This window comes from Vipera berus (genome assembly GCF_964194415.1).
Source record: "Vipera berus genome assembly, chromosome: 4".
Lineage (NCBI taxonomy): Eukaryota > Metazoa > Chordata > Lepidosauria > Squamata > Viperidae > Vipera > Vipera berus.
In genome coordinates this window covers 82,541,539-82,561,008 of record NC_138206.1, presented here as the reverse complement: position 1 = coordinate 82,561,008, position 19,470 = coordinate 82,541,539, and the positions used below count along the sequence as shown (strand labels likewise).

General features: G+C 37.2%; 1 protein-coding gene across 1 annotated transcript in view; it reads right to left on the bottom strand.

Annotated features, from left to right (window-relative positions):
- Window positions 1-19,470, bottom strand: part of SLC9A7 (solute carrier family 9 member A7) — a 116,914-nt gene that overhangs the window by 75,336 nt on the left and 22,108 nt on the right. The window contains exons 2-9 of the mRNA XM_081326960.1: window positions 8,326-8,525; window positions 7,486-7,563; window positions 5,328-5,404; window positions 4,593-4,705; window positions 3,970-4,075; window positions 3,622-3,763; window positions 2,974-3,079; window positions 1,346-1,434 (exon numbers count right to left, since the gene is read on the bottom strand). Of these exons, the coding sequence (XP_081183086.1) occupies window positions 1,346-1,434; window positions 2,974-3,079; window positions 3,622-3,763; window positions 3,970-4,075; window positions 4,593-4,705; window positions 5,328-5,404; window positions 7,486-7,563; window positions 8,326-8,525 (911 nt within the window). The remainder of the gene's footprint in view (window positions 1-1,345; window positions 1,435-2,973; window positions 3,080-3,621; window positions 3,764-3,969; window positions 4,076-4,592; window positions 4,706-5,327; window positions 5,405-7,485; window positions 7,564-8,325; window positions 8,526-19,470) is intronic.

Below are 19,470 nucleotides of genomic sequence, written 5' to 3'. Positions count from 1 at the left end.
TTCCTTTGAAACAACCCACCCCGCCCAAATCCTCCCCTTCCTCCCTTCTGAATTACAATGAAAGAAAGTGAAGTTTTTTTTCTTTTCTGGCCTTTATATATTTAAATTGCTAGAAGGAACTGGGGAAGCAAACCATCAGGAGACACTCTTCTGTTTTAACCTTTTTCCCTTGTCTTTTTTGGAGTTTTCATCTTGCTTTCATGAGAGGACAGCGTTTGGGGGGGGTGAAACTGCCCCCTTCTCTCCCCCCAAGCCACAGCCAAGCAAGACACCAGCCGCCCGGCCACGCGCTTCCTCCTGTCTGAGGTTTTCGTTGTTGTGAGCATTTCTCTTGAGGATTGGCAGCATCTGTGTTTGATTTTTATTTTCCCACCCCTATCTGCTGGGTGGATGCAGCAGGTTTTGGTCACTTCTGTCATGCTGGGAGGTTACCCACAAAGCATGTTTGTTTTTTGGGGGGATCTCCACTCTGGTTGCTACGCTTGCTTAAATCCTCTTTCTCCACCTCCTCCTCACCAGACCCCGCCTTGTCTTTAACAGTGCAGTAGGAAGACCCCTGCCATGCTGGGGATGATGGGGATCTGCCCTCTGCGGAGTAGGGGCAGGGCTCTAGCTAACTGACATTTCTTCTGGGCTCAGCGGAAGCACCAGGATCAGCGCCAATCAACTGGAAAGCAGCGCTGATCCTGGTGCTTCTGCTGAGCCCTGACAGCCCTGAAGAAGCACTGATTAGCTGGAAAGTGGCACTGATCCTGGCGCTTCCGCTGAGCCCCGAAGAAGTGCTAATCAACTGGAAAGTGGTGCTGATCCTGGCGCTTCTGCTGAGCCCTGACAGCCCTGCAGCACCAGCCGTCTCTCGCTCAGGTTTGTGCGGTACTGCCGCCAGTTCAACTCATTCCCCTCCCCTGCTACCACTTCTCTAGGATGGTCGCATACCACCTGCCAGGTGCCAATGTACCACCAGTTGAAAAGCCCTGTCCTAGCAGAATCATGTGGCAAAAATGGGAATACATCAGTCACACTGGCACAAGGAAAAGTGTAGTAGAAGAATAGCCAAGAATCTTTGCCCCAGCCCTGTGGTTCTGTGGGACTAAGAATGTTTTTGGGGGACATGACAGAGGTACATTTCAAACTACAATTCTGCATCCCTGTAGTCTGGGTAACAATCCAAAGAAGACTGCACTTGACTGTTTTCCCAATCATATATTTCAGTTCATCCATTTTTATTAACTACAAAAAGCATTTTCTGTTCTTATCCAGTAAGAACAACTTGATGCAATAAGTGTATGTATACAATACAAATCATGTTTATTTACACAGCAAAACCAACATTTTTTTTCCTCACCTGCTTGGTTCGGCTTCTTGATTCAACAGATAGATTATTGTATGTGTAATGAGCTTGTGTTATTCCACAGAAAAGAACAGATACAACCCCTGTCAAGAAAACAGCAATAAAAAGAAACATTAAATAACTGTAGATTGTCTTTTTTCTATGCTTATTAAGATTTTAAATATGTTTTTTTCATTCCTAAAGTATTGAAGATCTGGCTTGCCTATGAGGACCTGGTAGGTTAACCTTTTCTAAGGCACGTATCACATGAAAAGCTACAGAGCTTAACTTACTTGAAGATATTACTCTGTGTCCTGGACACCTAGTTCTGTATTCCCAGGAGTACAAAGAAAACTGTTCTACCTGTAAGTAAGACCTGCCATACAGCATCTTCTCAGATGCCCACCTATCATATATATTTCATGTTTATAGAGAGAACCTTCACAGCTCCCGATTCTTCAAACCATTGGTGAGATTGAAATAAAATACTAGCCTCATTCTGGCATTGAGAAATCAATCTATAGTTTGTAGAATACAAGCATTTTATGCACAACCATCTAGGTACAAAGGACAAAATTACAACTAGACTCTTTGTATCAGCAATTCAGTGATATTTGAAACATAGCACTTAAATGTACTACATTTCAGTTCATACAATGTTTCAACATTTAAAGATTTATTTCCTGCTAATAAAGAAAATTGTAAATAGCTACTAGAACCAGAAAGAATACAGCATAGATCATATTTTGTCTAGAATTGTTCAATATAAATAATTCTGTATTTATATAAAATTCAGCCCATTAAAAATGTTAACAATCTTATTTAAATGAAAACAAAATACAGAGGAATCAGCTTCAGCTTCTCTGGCTCTGACTGGAACTTTTGAACTTGTTTTTCAAAAAATTATAGTCTCCATAAAAATGTATTCCCAATGTCAATTCTATAGAAAAGAAAATTTCAATATTATAAATAAAAACTTTTAAACTACCTGGATTATCAATAATGGTCATGCTAGCTTAGAATTTTGGGAGTGAAGTCTGCGTATCTGATTACAAAAGCTGCCTTATGGTAGCCAATTCAAAATATATAAGGATGTTCCTGTTTTGGTACAATTCAAACTGATTTTGAACTCTGTAACATCACTAAAGGACAGAAACTAAGGCAGCTTAGTCCAGGAAAATATATATCATCAAAATGTAAAGAAATGTGCAAATGTCATTCTCAATTGAAGTATACATTGTTGTTTTTAGCATTTATTTTGATGCAGGAATAAGGCCAAGGAACTAAGTTATAGATTGCATAACTTTTCATTTTCAATATCCTAACTATGCTTCCAAGAAAATCAGTGTGAATCAACAACTTAAAGCAGTTCTTGGAAAAGATGCCACCGCTTTTAGATACTGAGAGCAAGTGTTATGGTTTTGTTCTTGCACATGATTCAAAGCCCAGATTGAATTCAAAGTGTTGCAGAAGTCTATTCAATTATGTACTCCATGCACTGTTGCTAAAACTAAATTAATTTACTTATCTCAAAAATAAATACACACATCTGATGACAGGAACAATTATACTGTTCCAACAATAGAAATTGCTATGTCAGCATGACATTACTTAAATTCTTCTTTTCTATAAAAGCGTCTTACCTGTAAAACCACAAGCTTCAGCCAACAAGAATGTACTCCAAGACATCAGGAAAAAAAGGGCTGTCTCCAGCAAGGGAAAGCAGTGTAGTTTGGTAAACTTTGTCACGTGAACATTTTGTCAAGGCCACACAAAGACTAGATGTGATTTAAGAATTACTGATATCTGTCTCAAGGGTATCAGTGATGAGGCAGAATTGTAGAGCAGCTATACAGTTAATTGTTGGTTCCCACAACATCCTAATGTAGACTAAAAATGTTTTTAGATTAGCCTTAAATCTTTGCTTGGACAATGGCCAGATTCTGAACTCCTTTGTCAACTGGCCTCTCATCTCCTTCCATCCCTCCTTATCTTCCTACCTGCCTTCTCCTTAAATTTACTTTCATATAATCTTTCCATTTTAGCCTAATCTGAATGAAAAGTTTGATTTAGGCTTGATCCATAATAGACCCTGTCTCTAAACCAAGTTTCCTGTGCTGCAAAATTTTCCCTTATCCAGAGAAGCTTTGGAAGATTATATGCTATCCATCACAATTCTCCAGAGACAAGAGCTGCAAAGAAGAGAAAAACAAATTGCCTGTGCCAAAAAGGGAAATTACAACTTGGTTTGCACATACAAACAGCTGGAAGGCATTTTAGCAGAAGGATATAAGAGCTGTCACAACTCCAGTCGCTACTCCCATCATGAAAGAACCACTGAAGATTCCAAGAAAGACGCCAACAGATTTAAAAAAGGCTGCTGCATCAAAGGCATGGGCATTTTCCCCAGTGGGCTGATATGCTACGATAGAACTGTAAAAAGAGAAGGGAGAGAGAAATAGCAATCAGCCAAAAATCTATCCTACATCATTATTAACAACCAACAAACCATTGTTCTAGACATCAGGTAATTCTCACCTATTCATCCATTCCCAAATATCTCCAGGTAAATAAAAGAACAATGATGTCCCCACAATGACATTACAAAACACAGGAAAACACCTGAGCATTTTACTTACGAAGATAGTACAATAGCAACAGCATCATTTAGAACACTTTCTCCAAACAGCAGTGCATATAAATCAACATCAGCATGAAGTTCATTAAAAATTGCCAGTACAGTGACTAAAATAAGGAAACAAAAAAAGTGTAAAAGACATAACATTAAATTGTATATAATTCTTTATAGAAAACATTTTCTTTACATTTCCTATACAGGGAAAAGTTTTCATGTTGCAATACAAACATGTAGTCAAAGATGTTAACAGGCTAAGTTAAGTATTAGTGAAATGACTTACAAGCATTTTTGCAATTTCTTTATTTACTTTACATGAATTATGCTGATCTATGAATGTAATAAATATTTAACTTGATTTGTATGCGTTAAATTTATTACAAGGTAACTCTACCTTACTAGTTATACAAAACCATACAGACACAAAGTGATTCACACATCATGTTAAGCCAAATGCATTTTTCCTTGTTTGTTTTGCTTAGCATGTTTGTGAAATCACTGCATACGTAAAGTATGCTTTATGCCTTACACACTGTATGAACTGAGCCAATTATAATGTAGGTGAATCATGAATTAAAACATACTACAACCATGTATAAACCTAATTTTAAGAACTGAAGTTTGTACCTGGATCAGTAGCAGATATTATGGCTCCAAAGAAAAGACAATCAGTGTAGTAGAATTTATCAGAAAGCTGTCCCACCAGGTTCATTAGTTTTACCACACCATACATGAGATTCCTGCAGAATAAGAAGATGCAAGGAAACATTATTTTTTCAGTGTTTTTATTTATTTCTCTGACCTTATTTAAATACTTTTCAGCCCTACACAGAATTAAAAATACATGAAATTCAGTCAAACATAATAAACACATAAAATGCCATGTAGAGTAATATCAAATATAAACAACAATGAAATGGTCATAAACCACATTATTTTAGATTTAGTCTATTATGTGTTTTTTTTAAATGTATGACTATTTTTGTTTTCCAAGTAATTCTAGAATGGACAAATATAGAACTTAATTTATATATTACTTAAATTAAATGGAAGGCCCTGAGATTACATTCATAACCTCTCTGTTTTCATTGAATACAAATAAATAAAAGGACATTGTCCTTGATTCTTCTCATACACATCACACATAGAAAGAGAGAGGGGGAGGGGAACTATTTTAAAGCTATTTTTAAAGGTAACCAAATTGCAGGAATGAAAACCAAAACAAATTAAAGAGAATTTTTTTACTGATTATTAGTTTTGCCAAATATCTTCTCTTGCATGCTGTTTTACTGAATCAGCTGAAGAACAGTGGCCAAAATTATCTCCCACAAGGCCTAAAAAATATTGCAATACTCAACTCACCCAATAATGAAACAAGAGACTGCAGTTCCCAAGAAAGCATAAGTTAAAATTGACCCAAGATTCCTGAAAAAGTGTCTCTGTAAGGAGGGAAAAAAGTGAGTTAGTTGCAAAAAGGAGTTCTTCAGAATTTTTGCCAAACTCAAAAAAAAAGTACCACATTTGGTAATGTGAGTGTGGAAATGTTGGCCAGAAAACAAATGTTTATTAGAACATCAATCATCTCTGAATCATTTTGCAGGGCTAGCTAATATAAAGAGCTCAGGGTGTCTATGCAGGGCTTTGGTTTGGCTGAGTCAGGGTCAAAAAAGGAAGTTATTTGATGGAGACGTTCATAGTTTATTACTTGCTTCATAAGTTAACCCACTAGAACAGAGTTCCCCAACCTTTGTGGACTGGCAGGGGAAGAGGGGATGGTTCTGCGCATGCGGTGGGCAAGTGCGTGTGGGCCCATCGCTCACGCAAATGGAGCATGCAAGATAATTACAGCAATCCAGTTACTAACACATAGTCCTCTCTGTATTCAAGAAATGGTTGAAAATGACTTTGTCATGTTTGAATCCCTGGTGGAAAATAGAGGAATATTTATCAACACTTTACAGGCCATAAGGGTTCATCTACTTTGGATGCAGACCTATCATTCCAACAAGGTGTTTACAATCCCAAATGGGTTTATAAATCATTCTGGGATGGCCAAAATACAATATTATAATTTCATCCTTTATTTCTTAGCAATTATGAAACAAAGAGTAAAACAAAGCAAGTAATCTCAGTGAGAATATAGAGTGCATCCTTTCTAACACTCTCCAATCTCCTACCTTAACTTTACCTTAATATTCAAGAAATCTGGCACACCAGTTTCAATGGATATCTCATCATTATAATTTTATCTCTGGATTTAAAAAATAATAAATTTGCATGTACACAAAACATCAGCAGCTATATATTGCACCTGTGAAAGGAGAAACTGAAGACAGTATTAAGTGAAATCCAGCTGTGGCTGAATTTAAAGCCCTAATTTCCACATTACAGTGAACTCCCACAAGAAAAAAAATAAAGCCTTTTGCATTTATTTTATTTCAGCAGCTTTCTTAGCTGTATACTATAAACACAAATCTTAATTAAGAGACAAGGAAAAAATAAAATGCTTATCACTTGCTATGTTAGATTTCGCTGAATGCTTCTTAGAAGATGACTAAAAGTTTTAATGCTGTACACTGCCTGGACTCATTGTATATGTTGAGCGGATAAAATAATAAAATAAAATAAAATAAAATAAAATAAAATAAAATAAAATAAAATAATAAAATAAAATAAAATAAAATAAAATAAAATAAAATAAAATAAATAAAATAAAATAAAATAAAATAAAATAAAATAAAAGTGTGTGTGTGGGGTAGAGATTGCAGGAAATAATTTGCCAGGCTTGTGGATGGGTTGGTGTTAGACACCACACATAACTGTCTTGCTGTGGAAATAGAGACCATTTCTTCTTAATAATAATAATAATAGTGAAGTTGGAAGAGACCTTGGAGGTCATCTAGTCCAACCCCCTGCTCAGGAAGGAAACCCTATACCATTTCAGACAAATGGTTTTCCAGTCTCTTCTTAAAGACTCCCAGTGTTGGAGCATTCACAGCTTCTGGAGGCAGGTTGTTCCACTAGTTAATTGTTCTGTCAGGAAGTTTCTCCTTAGTTCTAGGTTGCTTCTCTCCTTGATTAGTTCCCATCCGTTGCTTCTTGTCCTGCCTTCAGGTGCTTTGGAGAATAGCTTGACTCCCTCTTCTTTGTGGCTCCCTCTTCTTCATCTGATGCTTCACTGGATCCAAGACATTATTTATAAACATTTGCACTATAGATATGGTTGAGGCAGGAAAACTGTAGCCATAAACATATTTAAATAAAATAAACTTAGCTTCACTGACAAGGGCATATGGATTTTGTAATATCAAAGTAGAAAATGGCAATATACGAAATAATTTATAATAACAAAAAAACTGCCCTCTGTTATTTTAAAAATTGAAAATAAAGACAAAATTGGTAACTATCCAGAAAAATATGTAAGTATTTAAGAAGGGAATGTGATATAAGAAAAATTCAGTTTTATGTGAACACAAGATGAAAATCCAGATTCTGGAAAATAAGAGGATTTGAGGCTTACTTTCTTTAAACTGTAGCCAGCATGGAAAATAATGGGAGGCAAAAGGATGTTGAAAAATACTTCTGGGTCAAAAGTTACCTTAAAAGAAAAAGAGAGAGAACATATTATTAAATAAAATGCCTATGTGGCTATATTTTTGATAGTTTCTCATGACATATTTTTCAAATTATTTTTCTGAAATTATTACTTTGATATCTGCCTCAGGAAACAGATTTTATTGCAAGAAGTTCCTACATCACTCTAATTCACAAGCATATGTTCCACTTTGCAAGAAGATTCAGGCAACCATTTATCTTTTCCAACAAAAGTTTCACTTAACCTACATTCTGCACATGGCAAAATGGTGGCTTTCCTTCAAATACTAAGACCACAGTAATAAAATCAGCAGTTGAACAAAATAAGTTTGGATTCATATCCTTATTAGGAAAATCAATGAGAAAGTGGCTTTGGATAATCTACCCTTACATTTAGTTCCTGATTTGTAAAAAAATAACAGAAGAAGCAAGCCACATCATGACTTGTGAGAAAGAATAAGAAATGATTATTAATAGTACATGTTGCGCACACCTGAGATTTTGAGGTTATCAGAACAAAGTACCCTAGTTGGTGGGAGGAGGGAAGGTAAACTACCAAACTCCTATGGAAAGATCAATACAGTAATTATGTCTAAGGGCCACAGAATGCAAAAGAAATGAGATGTTATTGTATTTGAAAATCACTACAAACTGCAGCCTACTAGTAGGAAACATCACATGGCATCTCACATTTTCAGCTTTGAAAAAAATCTTGTGTAAAATGGTACATTTCAGTAAGAACCTTAGTTAACAAAAGGCAGCTCACTTTTCGCAGTATATCATTCTGTTCCACATTGTGTATTTTTCCAGGGCTTATTTCTCCTTTTAAAGTATATTCAAAGAACTTCCCACTGATATTGACCAATAGAGTGGAATAAGCCCTGTCTTCCTGAGAACAGCTGAAAGGCTTGTCATGACCACTGGCAGGAGGTATGCCATATCTCAAGATTACTCCAACAATCAGCCCTGAAAGACAAATAGGACTATGAGTTACATCCTACTGGGGCTATATAAGCTTTTACATGTTTTATTTCTTAAGAAGGATTTGTCACCAACTGTTTATGTTCACTTTCATGTTTTACATAAGGAGGATAGGTATACAGATATTTTTCTCATCATTATAAACATAATTATAATCACAATATTATGCAAAGCAAGCTTAATAGGTTCAGTGGGGCATCATTTTAGAACTGCCTCACTGCCATATGTTGATATTTTAATTCTTACTTGGAAAATGAGGAAGTCCTATTTATAAATAATCTCATGTCCATAAATATACTAGATTATTTTTTTAAAAAATATATAGGGATTCATACCTCCTTCTCAGATTCAGTATACCACAATTTCTGATGATCCCCAAACCATTCAGAACTTAAAAAAAAACATAAAATGCAAGCACTTGATCCTTAAAATGTCCTATCTTTATCTGATTTATACTTGGGCAATTCACTGACCAAAGCCCCAAACACACTGAGCAATTAAACACCAATTTAGAAACTGAAATAATGATATTAATATTAATATTAATAATAAGTAGTTGGAAGGGACCTTGGAGGTCATCTAGTCCAACACCCTGCTCAGGCAGGAAACCCTATACCATTTCAGACAAATGGCTGTCCAGTCTCTTCTTAAAAACTTCCAATGTTGGAGCATCCACCACTTCTGGAGGCAGGTTGTTCCACTGGTTAATTGTTCTGTCAGGAAGTTTCTCCTTAGTTCTAGGTTGCTTCTCTCCTTGACTAGTTTCCATCCGTTGCTTCTTGTCCTGCTTTCAGGTGCTTTGGAGAATACATTTTGTTTAGCACCTTGGGTTCTGCTGTGATTCCAGTAACCAGCAGGTTGATTTGGCAAGTTTCCAGCCTCAAAATGAATTCATATCTAAGCGTCTCAAAAGATTGAGTTAGAGCTGATCTGTTTTTATTGTATTTGCTATTCGTATATTTAATTTCACTCTGTATTGTAAATCGCCTAGAGAATTTTTTTTGTTCTGAAGTAGCCTATAAATAGTATTCCAAAGGGAGATGCATAAATTTGTTATTCCAAAAAAGGGGGGAAATATAACCATGCTATTTATGGCATAAACTTTTATTGATAAATTGTTGACATGAGTTCTTGGAAAATAGCTGTATCATATATCAGATCTTTAGTTGGAGAGAATGAAATGCTAAGATTTGTAAAAACAAACAAACAGCACTTTAATCACACTACAAATTTGCATGATCATTTAGGCAAAATAGTTCAATAGTTCTGTGGGAAGTCAGCTCCCCAGAGAAGGAAATATTAAAAGGGCAGAAAAATATATTTCCTAAAAAGATATTGAAGAACCAGGAAAGCATGCCAGGTCTCTTAATAGCCCCAGGTCTCCTTCCCCCAAGCAGAAACCAATTCTATAGAAATGCAGATGTAAATCATCAGGAAGGTTGGAGCTAGAAGCTTAGGAAGAAGACACCTAAAACAGGGCTTTTCAACCTTTTCACCCATTGTGTGGTATGGCAACATCCAAGTACCAACAGTCGCTTAGCAAGGTGTCAAAAACTTAATCAAAAAAAAAAGGAAAAAAGTGATGAAGTACAGGTAGTCCTCAACTTACAACAGTTCGCTTAGTGACTGTTCGAAGTTACAATGGCACTGAAAAAAGTGCCCCCCAAGCCACAGCCGAGCAAGACAACTGCCTGCTTGCCTGGCAGTGCTCTTCCTCCTGTCTGAGGTTTTCACTGTTGTGAGCATTTCTGTTGAGGACTGGCAGCGGGGGTGGGGTGGGGGGTGTCTGGTTTTTATCCCCCCCCCCCCGTCTGCTGGGTGGTTGCAGCAGGTTTTGGTCACTTCAATGACCCTGGGACACTGTGACCATCATAAATATGAATCAGTTGCCCAGCATCTGAATGTAAATCACAACAGCCTGGCGATGCTGCAACATTCCAGCTGATTGGCACTTCTTCTGGGCTCAGAAAGCACTGATCCTGGCGCTTCCGCTGAGCCCTGACAGCCCTGCAGCTCCATCCATCTCTCACTCAGGCTTGTGCAGTGCTGCCACCAGTTCAGCTCATTCCCCTCCCCCGCTACCACTTTTCTAGGATGGTCGAGTATCACCTGCTAGGTGCCAATGTACCACAGGTGGTACCCGTATCACTGGTTGAAAAGCCCTGACCTAAAATCTACATACCCCAGCCCCAGGAATGCAGGATATGACCTTGGGACATAATAGGATTAACCCACCACCATCAAGAATACCAGAACGGCACACCCAGACTCAGGTCAGAATACGTGACACAGGAAATACAAAGCCTGAAATAGAAAATAATTCGAAACAAAAGGCTCCCGAGGGTATAAAATGTGCTCAGTCCTTTTTCTGCCTGACATCTTCCTGTCTGTTCTCTCACCAATAAACTACAACCTTCTTCCTAAAGCAGTTGCCATGTTTATTCCAAGCTTGGATGAACCACGATGAAGACCTCTCTTCCAACAGTACCAGATTAAACACCTAACAGATATATCTTAAAATTAATTATTACCTTTGGATATCTAGTGGGATACCACCAATAGAGAAAAGAAATGAAGTTCTAAAGGGAATCTCATAATGAGTATGAAAAATTAGCATTAACCAATATAGAACAACACAACATGGATTATATGTTCCATGAACCATGGTTGATAAAGAAACATAGTATTCTAACAATGTAGGACACTAGCCTGGCCAAAGAGCATAAGCTTGGATCACAAGGCTATTTATTCTAGTGCATTTTTGAGATCACAAGAGTAAACTAGAGAGCAATCTCATTTATGCTTTTCAAAAGAATATCTGTTACCCGTTCAATAATTTGACATGAGCTTTGGTTTACCTTTATAAAACTCAAAACACACATCTTAGAAATTTATATTTGTACAAAAGACTAATTCAACAGTCAAGTGAATTTAAAAATGGATAATCTAATGGATTCAAAGAATGTCAGTGGACAGCTTGCAATTTCCCTTGCATGCTACATTTTCTAAAAAGGTAACAAAATCTCAACAATCCAATGTGCAGACAACCCTTTTAAAAATGGTTGGGAAAATGCATTGTGATCCTGCTCTACTTTCTTGCTAAACTGCTCACACGAATTAGCAGCAAATATAAATCCGGAAAAGCTCTGCCTCTCAAAATAAAAGCTAGGTAAAATAATGTGTGCATCTAATGAGTGGATAATAGCTTTTAAACTATAAACTGGAGAGCAAGAAAAGAAATATTTGCCTTACTTTTTTTAGCAAAAGTACTTAATTCTGCCCCTTCGTGGACTAACTGCCTTGTCATGGCAAAGGGGCTTGCGTAATTCAATGAAGCTATGAGCTATGCCGAGCAGGGCCACCCAAGATGGACAGGTCATAGCAGAGAGTTCTGACAAAATGTGATCCACTGGAGAAGGAAATGGCAACCCACTCCAGTATCTTTGCCATGAAAACCCTATGGACAGTACCAAAAGGCAAAAGGATATGACGCTGAAAGATGAACCCCTCAGGTCAGAAGGCATCCAATATGCTACTGGGGAAGAGCAGAGGGCTAGTACTAGTAGCGCCAGAAAGAATGAAGCGACTAGGCCAAAGCTGAAAGGACGCTCAGCTGTGGATGTATCTGGTGGTGAAAGGAAAGTCAGATGAGATTTTTTCTCCATAGGAAACTGGAAGGTAAGATCCATGAATCAAGGAAAGCTGGACATTGTCCAACAAGAGATGTCAAGACTGAACATTGACATCTTAGGAATCAGTGAACTAAAATAGACAGGAATGGGTGAATTTAATTCAGATGACCATCACGTATACTACTGCGGGCAAGAATCCGTCAGAAGAAATGGAGTAGCCTTCATAGTCAATAAAAGAGTAGGAAAAGCAATACTGGGATAACCCTAACCCTAACCCCAAAATGACAGAATGATCTCAATTCGAATCCAAGGCAAACCATTCAATATCACAGTAGTCCAAGTGTATGCTCCAGCCACCGGTGCTGAAGAGGATGAAATTGACCAGTTCTATGAAGCCCTACAGCACCTTATAGAACTAACACCAAAAAATGATGTCCTTATCATCATGGGGGATTGGAATGCTAAAATAGGAAGCCAAAAGATAACCGGAATAACAGGCAAGTTTGGCCTTGGAGTGCAAAATGAAGCAGGGCACAGGCTGATAGAATTTTGTCAAGAGAATATGATGGTCATAGCAAACACTCTTTTCTAACAATCCTAGAGACAGCTCTACACATGGACATCAGCAGACGGTCAACACAGAAATAAGATTGATTATGTGCTCTGCAGCCAAAGATGGAGAAGCTCTATACAGTCAGTAAAAACAAGACCAAGAGCTGACTGTGGCTCAGACCATGAGCTTCTTGTTGCAAAGTTTAGGCTTAAATTAAAGAAAGTAGGGAAAAGCGCTAGGCCAGTCAGGTATGAATTAAATCATATCCCTGTTGAATATACAGTAGAGGTGACAAATAGATTTAAGGAATTAGATCTGATAGACAGAGTGCCTGAAGAACTATGGACAGAGGTTCGCACCATTGTACAAGAGGTAGCAACTAAAACCATCCCAAAGAAAAAGAAATGCAAGAAAGCAAAATGGCTGTCTGAGGAAGCTTTGCAAATAGCTGAGGAAAGGAGGGAAGCAAAAGGCAAGGGAGAAAAAGAAAGATATGCCCAATTGAATGCAGAATTCCAGAGAATAGCTAGAAGAGATAAGAATGCCTTCTTAAATGAACAGTGCAAAGAAATAGAAGAAAACAATAGAATAGGGAGGACCAGAGATCTCTTCAAGAAAATTGGAGAGATGAAGGGAACGTTTCATGCAAAAATGGGCATGATAAAGGACCAAAATGGCAGGGACCTAACACAGGCAGAAGAGATTAAGAAGAGTTGGCAAAATTACACAGAAGAACTATACAAGAACGAGCTTAATGTCTCTGATAACCACGATGAGGTGGTCACTGACCTCAAGCCAGACATTCTAGAATGTGAAGTGAAGTGAGCCTTAGGAAAGCTGAGCAACAACAAAGCTAGTGGAGGTGACAGTATTCCAACTGAGCTATTCAAAATCTTAAAAGACGATGCAGTAAAAGTGCTACATTCAATTTGCCAGCAAATTTGGAAAACTCAACAGTGGCCACAGGATTGGAAAAGATCAGTTTACATTCCAATTCCAACGAAAGGCAGTGCCAAAGAATATTGAAACTATCGCACCATTGCACTTATTTCACATGTTAGTAAAGTTATGCTTAACATCCTACAAGCTAGACTCCAGCAGTATGTGGATTGAGAACTACCAGAAGTACAGGTAAGAAATGGAGGTAGTGACAGATTTTATTTTCCTGGGCTCCAAGATCACCGCAGACAGGGACTGCAGCCAAGAAATTAAAAGACGCTTGCTCCTGGGGAGGAAAGCAATGGCAAATCTAGACAGCACACTAAAAAGCAGAGACATCACCTTGCCAACAAAGGTGCGTATAGTCAAGGCTATGGTCTTCCCAGTTGCAATGTATGGCTGTGAAATTTGGACCATAAGAAAGGCTGAGCACCAAAGAATTGAAGCCTTTGAACTATGGTGCTGGAGAAGACACCTGCGAGTCCCTTGGACTGCAAGGGGATCAAACCGGTCAGTCCTAGAGGAGATCAACCCTGACTGCTCTTTAAAAGGCCAGATCCTGAAGTTGAAACTCAAATACTTTGGCCACCTAATGAGAAGGAAGGACTCACTGGAGAAGAGCCTAATGCTGGGAAAGATTGAGGGCAATAGAAGAAAGGGACGACAGAGAATGAGTTGGCTGGATGGAGTCACTGAAGCAGTAGGCGTGAGCCTAAATGGACTCCAGAAGATGGTAGAGGACAGGAAGGCCTGGAGGAACATTGTCCATGGGGTCGCGATGGGTCAGACACGACTTCGCAACTAGCAACAACTTAATTCTGAAAGAAAAACTGAGCTGCAGATGGATATTTTGAACCTGGAATTTTTCTGTAACTATTGTTGGCATGCTGAAGCTAAGAATTTGAGCAGTATGAGAAAAGTGGTGCTAATCCTTAAATCCAAGATTATGAATGACTGAACTCTGGGAGGATGAAAGTTCGAATCTGCACAGAATTTCACTTCTGATCTTCTCTAGGGACTCACTACCGAGTTTGACCCTGTTTCGTTGTATTGGTAAGCATTCTTATGGCAATCAACTGCATCTGTAAAAGGCCACTTTAATTGCACACTTCCAACATGTGGGCTAGGTTTCTTGGTTAGTTAAATTTTAAAGGCCTGCCTTCATAGGTGTTTTAGCAGAAGTATTATTACATAATAAAGAACAAAGGAGTCTCAGCCAATCAAGCTCCCACTGGGAAATCCTATGGGCAACCTTTACTGTGCTCAAATAGCCACCCTCCGGTGGCACAGGGGGTTTTATCAAGATGACAGAATTAGCCCAGCATGTCTCTGCAGACCCATTCACATTCAGAAATGAACAACCAAAGAGAACGAATATCCTTTTGTAATCTTTGTTTCTAAGCCCATCCATGCTTGAAAAGATAACATTTGTTTCTCAGCAGCACCTGAGGCTTTTTTTCTGCTGAACTGAGGAAGAGAGTGGTATCTACACATAACCTGGCAGGTTTGTTCAAATTCATAGCCCCTCCTATTCAACTGATCAGTCTTCAATATGGGAAGCAGAGGGAGGAAGGAAAGGTAAATGACAACAGGATGATGCAATACACAGAAGGGAGTGAATCTTTCCATTTGCTTGATATCCCTGTTTGCACTGCAGTAAACAGAAACTAATTAATAAGGACCTTGTTTCATTCTAAAAACATTTTTTTAAAAAAAAAGCACATCCAAAAGTGAGCAATGTAAAAAACTGAACCATTAGGGTTTTCTCCAAAGAAAAATGGGAAATATATTCCTACATCAACTATCTTAGAAAACCAATGTCCCAAGTAAAAGAAGTAGAGAACAGGGCAGCAGTTATTTATTTTGTTGTATTTATACCGTCTTTCTTCTGGAGGCTCAAAGTTCCACACAAGAATTCACCTTTGCAACACACTGAGGAAGAAGATAGTGACCAGCCCTCTGAATTTCAGGGCTGAATGGCTTTAAAATTGATTTTTTTTCTTTCTGGTAGTCTAGTACACTAGTCACAACAGGGTAAAATTCTGAAAGACCTAAGCCAGGGAATTTATGCCTGGCTTATCTTTGTGATGTGCAACCTGACATCACACAAATGTAATTTGCACATATTACATAATCCATGTCATTGTGTGATGTCATAATACCGATCACTCCCATCTCCCACTTGGCAAAAGTTGATGTCTGCTATCATCTTTAAGTTTCCCATCTTTACTGTACTGTATTTTATCATGCTCTTAAATCTTCTTTCCTTTTCTACCAAAGAGAAAAAAATTCCTTTCCATAAGATGCCTAATTAAATCAACAGAGGGAGAGGTAAGGATGATGTCAATAAAAAGGATCAAGTCAATCCATTTAAATTTCAGTTAAAATGGACTTACTAATGCACAGAGTTAAACTAACTAACCTGTGTCATGGGAATACTTAAACTTGTCCATTCACCTATCTTGCATATTTATTCAAAGCAAAATTTCTGGAAAAGATCCTATAGCTGAAAAAACAACACTTGCTACAAAGGTCAGGCAACACACATCATAACTTCCAAACATTATTGATGCCTTCCTAACCATCTGAGAAAGAACCAATGATGTAATATAGCCTTGTTCTATGTTCCCCAAGTTGTATTTTTTTTCTTTAATTTGGTAGGATTGTGTGCGGTCAGAACTATTAAAGAAGATTTGACTGGTTTAATGACTGCTTTGAATTAAACATGTTATCAGAACAAGACCATTTATCTCTAGTCAAGAGGAAACTCTGTTCCTTCAATATGCTAAAGCTATAATTTTCCTAATGACTATACACACATTTCCACTGAAATTCCTCAATTTTTTTTGAAGTATTCACAATCAGTGGATACAATATTTGCTTTTCTAGCTTTTTAAACAAGGTATTTTTTCTTTTTTTTCTCATATGCCTAAAAATAAATTTTAAGTGAGAGCTGAGATCATTCCAAAATTAGAAAATAATTACTGCTGGTAGTATTGTCATGCCTATGCAGGAGCAAAACCTAATATATGTCCAGATTGATTATCTAGGCTTCCTTGAACACTTTAATTGGGATGTAAATTGATTAATGAGAAGGGCTCGAGAGCCTGAACATTCTTGAAGGATAACATAAAATGTTCCAGGGCAAAAGAGTATGATCACCAGTAATTTACTCAACACTCATTCTTTCAATAATATCACCAATATATACTGTAGAATAACCAGTATTATGAAGAGAATTAGGCACATAACAAGGACTTCAAATGCATATTGGAGCAATAAAATGCATATGCATCAACAAACACTCAAATCACATATATTAATTGTCAGATATAATTACCAAAGGCTTTCTAAATAAAAATGCTAGAGCAAATAAATATTGTTCAAAAAAGTAAGCACTATGCCTGTACTTTTTTGGAGAACCAGCTTGTAGTTATTGTTAAAGGAAATAGGAACCAGGTAGTTATGAGTTCTAGTTCTGCCTTAGGCAAAGTCCCTCTCTCTCAGCACTAGGAAAAAGGCAATGGCAACTACTTTCAAAAGTATTGCCAAGAAAACTGCATAAATGGCTGCATTCACACATTGCATTAGTCATAAAATGGTTAGTTTGGTTTTACATTGTACAAGACCAGCCAATTACATACCAACAAAATATAACCGATCTCTAATCCATTTTCAGGAAAGAATAAGGTACAGATAATCCTTATGACCAGAACAATTTCATTGTTGTGATCATAAGTCAAAGTTGGCCTTACAATAATTTTTACAGAAGTAGTTAAGGGAGTCATTTGGTTGTTAAGTATATCCTGCTTACCCATGATTTTTTTGTTGGAAATCAACAAAAAGGTTGCAAATTGCGATCATGTGACCATAAAACACTGCAATCACGTGTAAATGTGCTGAACTGTGGTCATATGACCACGAGGGTGGTGTGATGATCATAAGTGACAGTACAGATTGAAAGTTACTTTTTCCAAGTTCATACTTCTGAACCATTGTTAATCAGTTGTAAGTTGACTACTTGTAACAGGCATAGCATTAAAGGAAAATAAATAAAGGTTATTCTTTTATAAATTGTATAAAATGTAACACTAAGATGTGGGGCTATCTATTTCCTGCTTAGACAGAGAATTCACACATGGTAATCAACAAAGTTCTTTTGAAATGTTAAAAAGGATAGGAACATCTCAAGGTGGTGAGTAAAACAAGATGTGTAGTGACGGATGTAAGGAAGTTGTTACAATAAGTCTTTTGGATGTAAAAGTTCAAAGAAGATCTTCTAGAAATGTAAATGACTTCAAAGACTAACTTAAGTTTCTTAGGGGGGCATGTATCGAGAAAAGAAAGTATAAATGCCTAGTTTGAAACTTGCTCAGCGCGCTCTTTGAACCCAATCCAACTTGGGAAGGGTCTAAGAGGCCACGTTTGCAAACGCTTTCTTTCTTCATTTTCTTTATTATTTTCAATTTTCTTTTCAATAAATCTTTGTTTTTGTTAACCAGACTTGTCTTTGAGTTGTGAGTATCAGATTTTGGGCTTTTAAATCTCACAGCATCAAGTCAGAGTATAAAACCTTAAGCTTAATTAAATTATTTTGTCCCTATATGTGTAATCTATTGTTGTCAAATTTATCACGATGTTGATCCATCAAAATGCAAAAAAATTGCATTTATAAATACAGCATTTATAAAAATATCAGATTTAGATCTATTTCATTATTTTCAAGAGTGGGATCCATTACCATAGCTGGGTCCACCCTTAGCCTTTTATTTTTAAAAAGTAATGAAACTTGGAATTTGCTGTCCACAGTGTCACCTGTAATTTGAACTTTACTCCTGGTTTCCTCCAAAGCTTGGAGCAACTCATTTTGTTCCCAATCAATATTCATCTCTACAGAAACCTTCCTCTGAGATGGGTTAGGAAATCCATCAATGATTCATCCAATATCAAACAGGAGTCTTCTGTTAGCCCAGAGATTAAATCTGATGTCTCACATTTCAAACATTTAAATAGTACCTGTTTTTATTGCAGACAGAATAAACAAACAAACAAACCTTAAGAGGGATCTTATTCTCTTGAAGGCATTCTTCTAACACAAATGCATTTTAATTGCACAAACTGAATCAATAGCACATCCATTTATTTGGGTATTTTAGAAATGTAATAGCTATTTTACATACCTCAATTTTATAGTAGAGAAAAAAGCCATGGAACAAATATTTTTTATCCAATCTGAATCAAAGCACTGTAGAATTTGGTTAGTATTATTTATACTACCATTTGATTATTATTATTTATACTACTTTCCTTTGGCTTGTCTTTACATTGGTAATCAGACCTCTATCTCCTGAGAGAGTGAAAAACCCTAATATGTTGATATTTTTTAGAATTGGGCAAGTTAGCACTGTGTTTGGAATACTTAATAGATGAGAACTCACCTTTGTTCCCCACTGTAAGGAATAAGTTAATTCCACACAGTACTTTATCTGAAGAAAACTGCAGCATTTCTTTTTGATTCAAGTACAGAATAATGTCTAGAATACTTTAGTCAAACAGCGCCCATCCAATTTTCGGCAATGGGAAAAAGTTCCGATACGTCGCGTGATGTCACGTGACGTCGCGAGTTTGACATGCAACAGTCAGTCTCTCTTAAGAGGTAGTCTTTGGCCTAAGTTTTATGAAACTGAAACAACTGCTCTCAAGAGGATGAAAAACTGAAAACAAATTATGCCCAGTCACAATGATCTTCTCTACAATATAATCCGAAATCCAGGTAAGTAATTATATGTAACTTGCTTAGATTGTT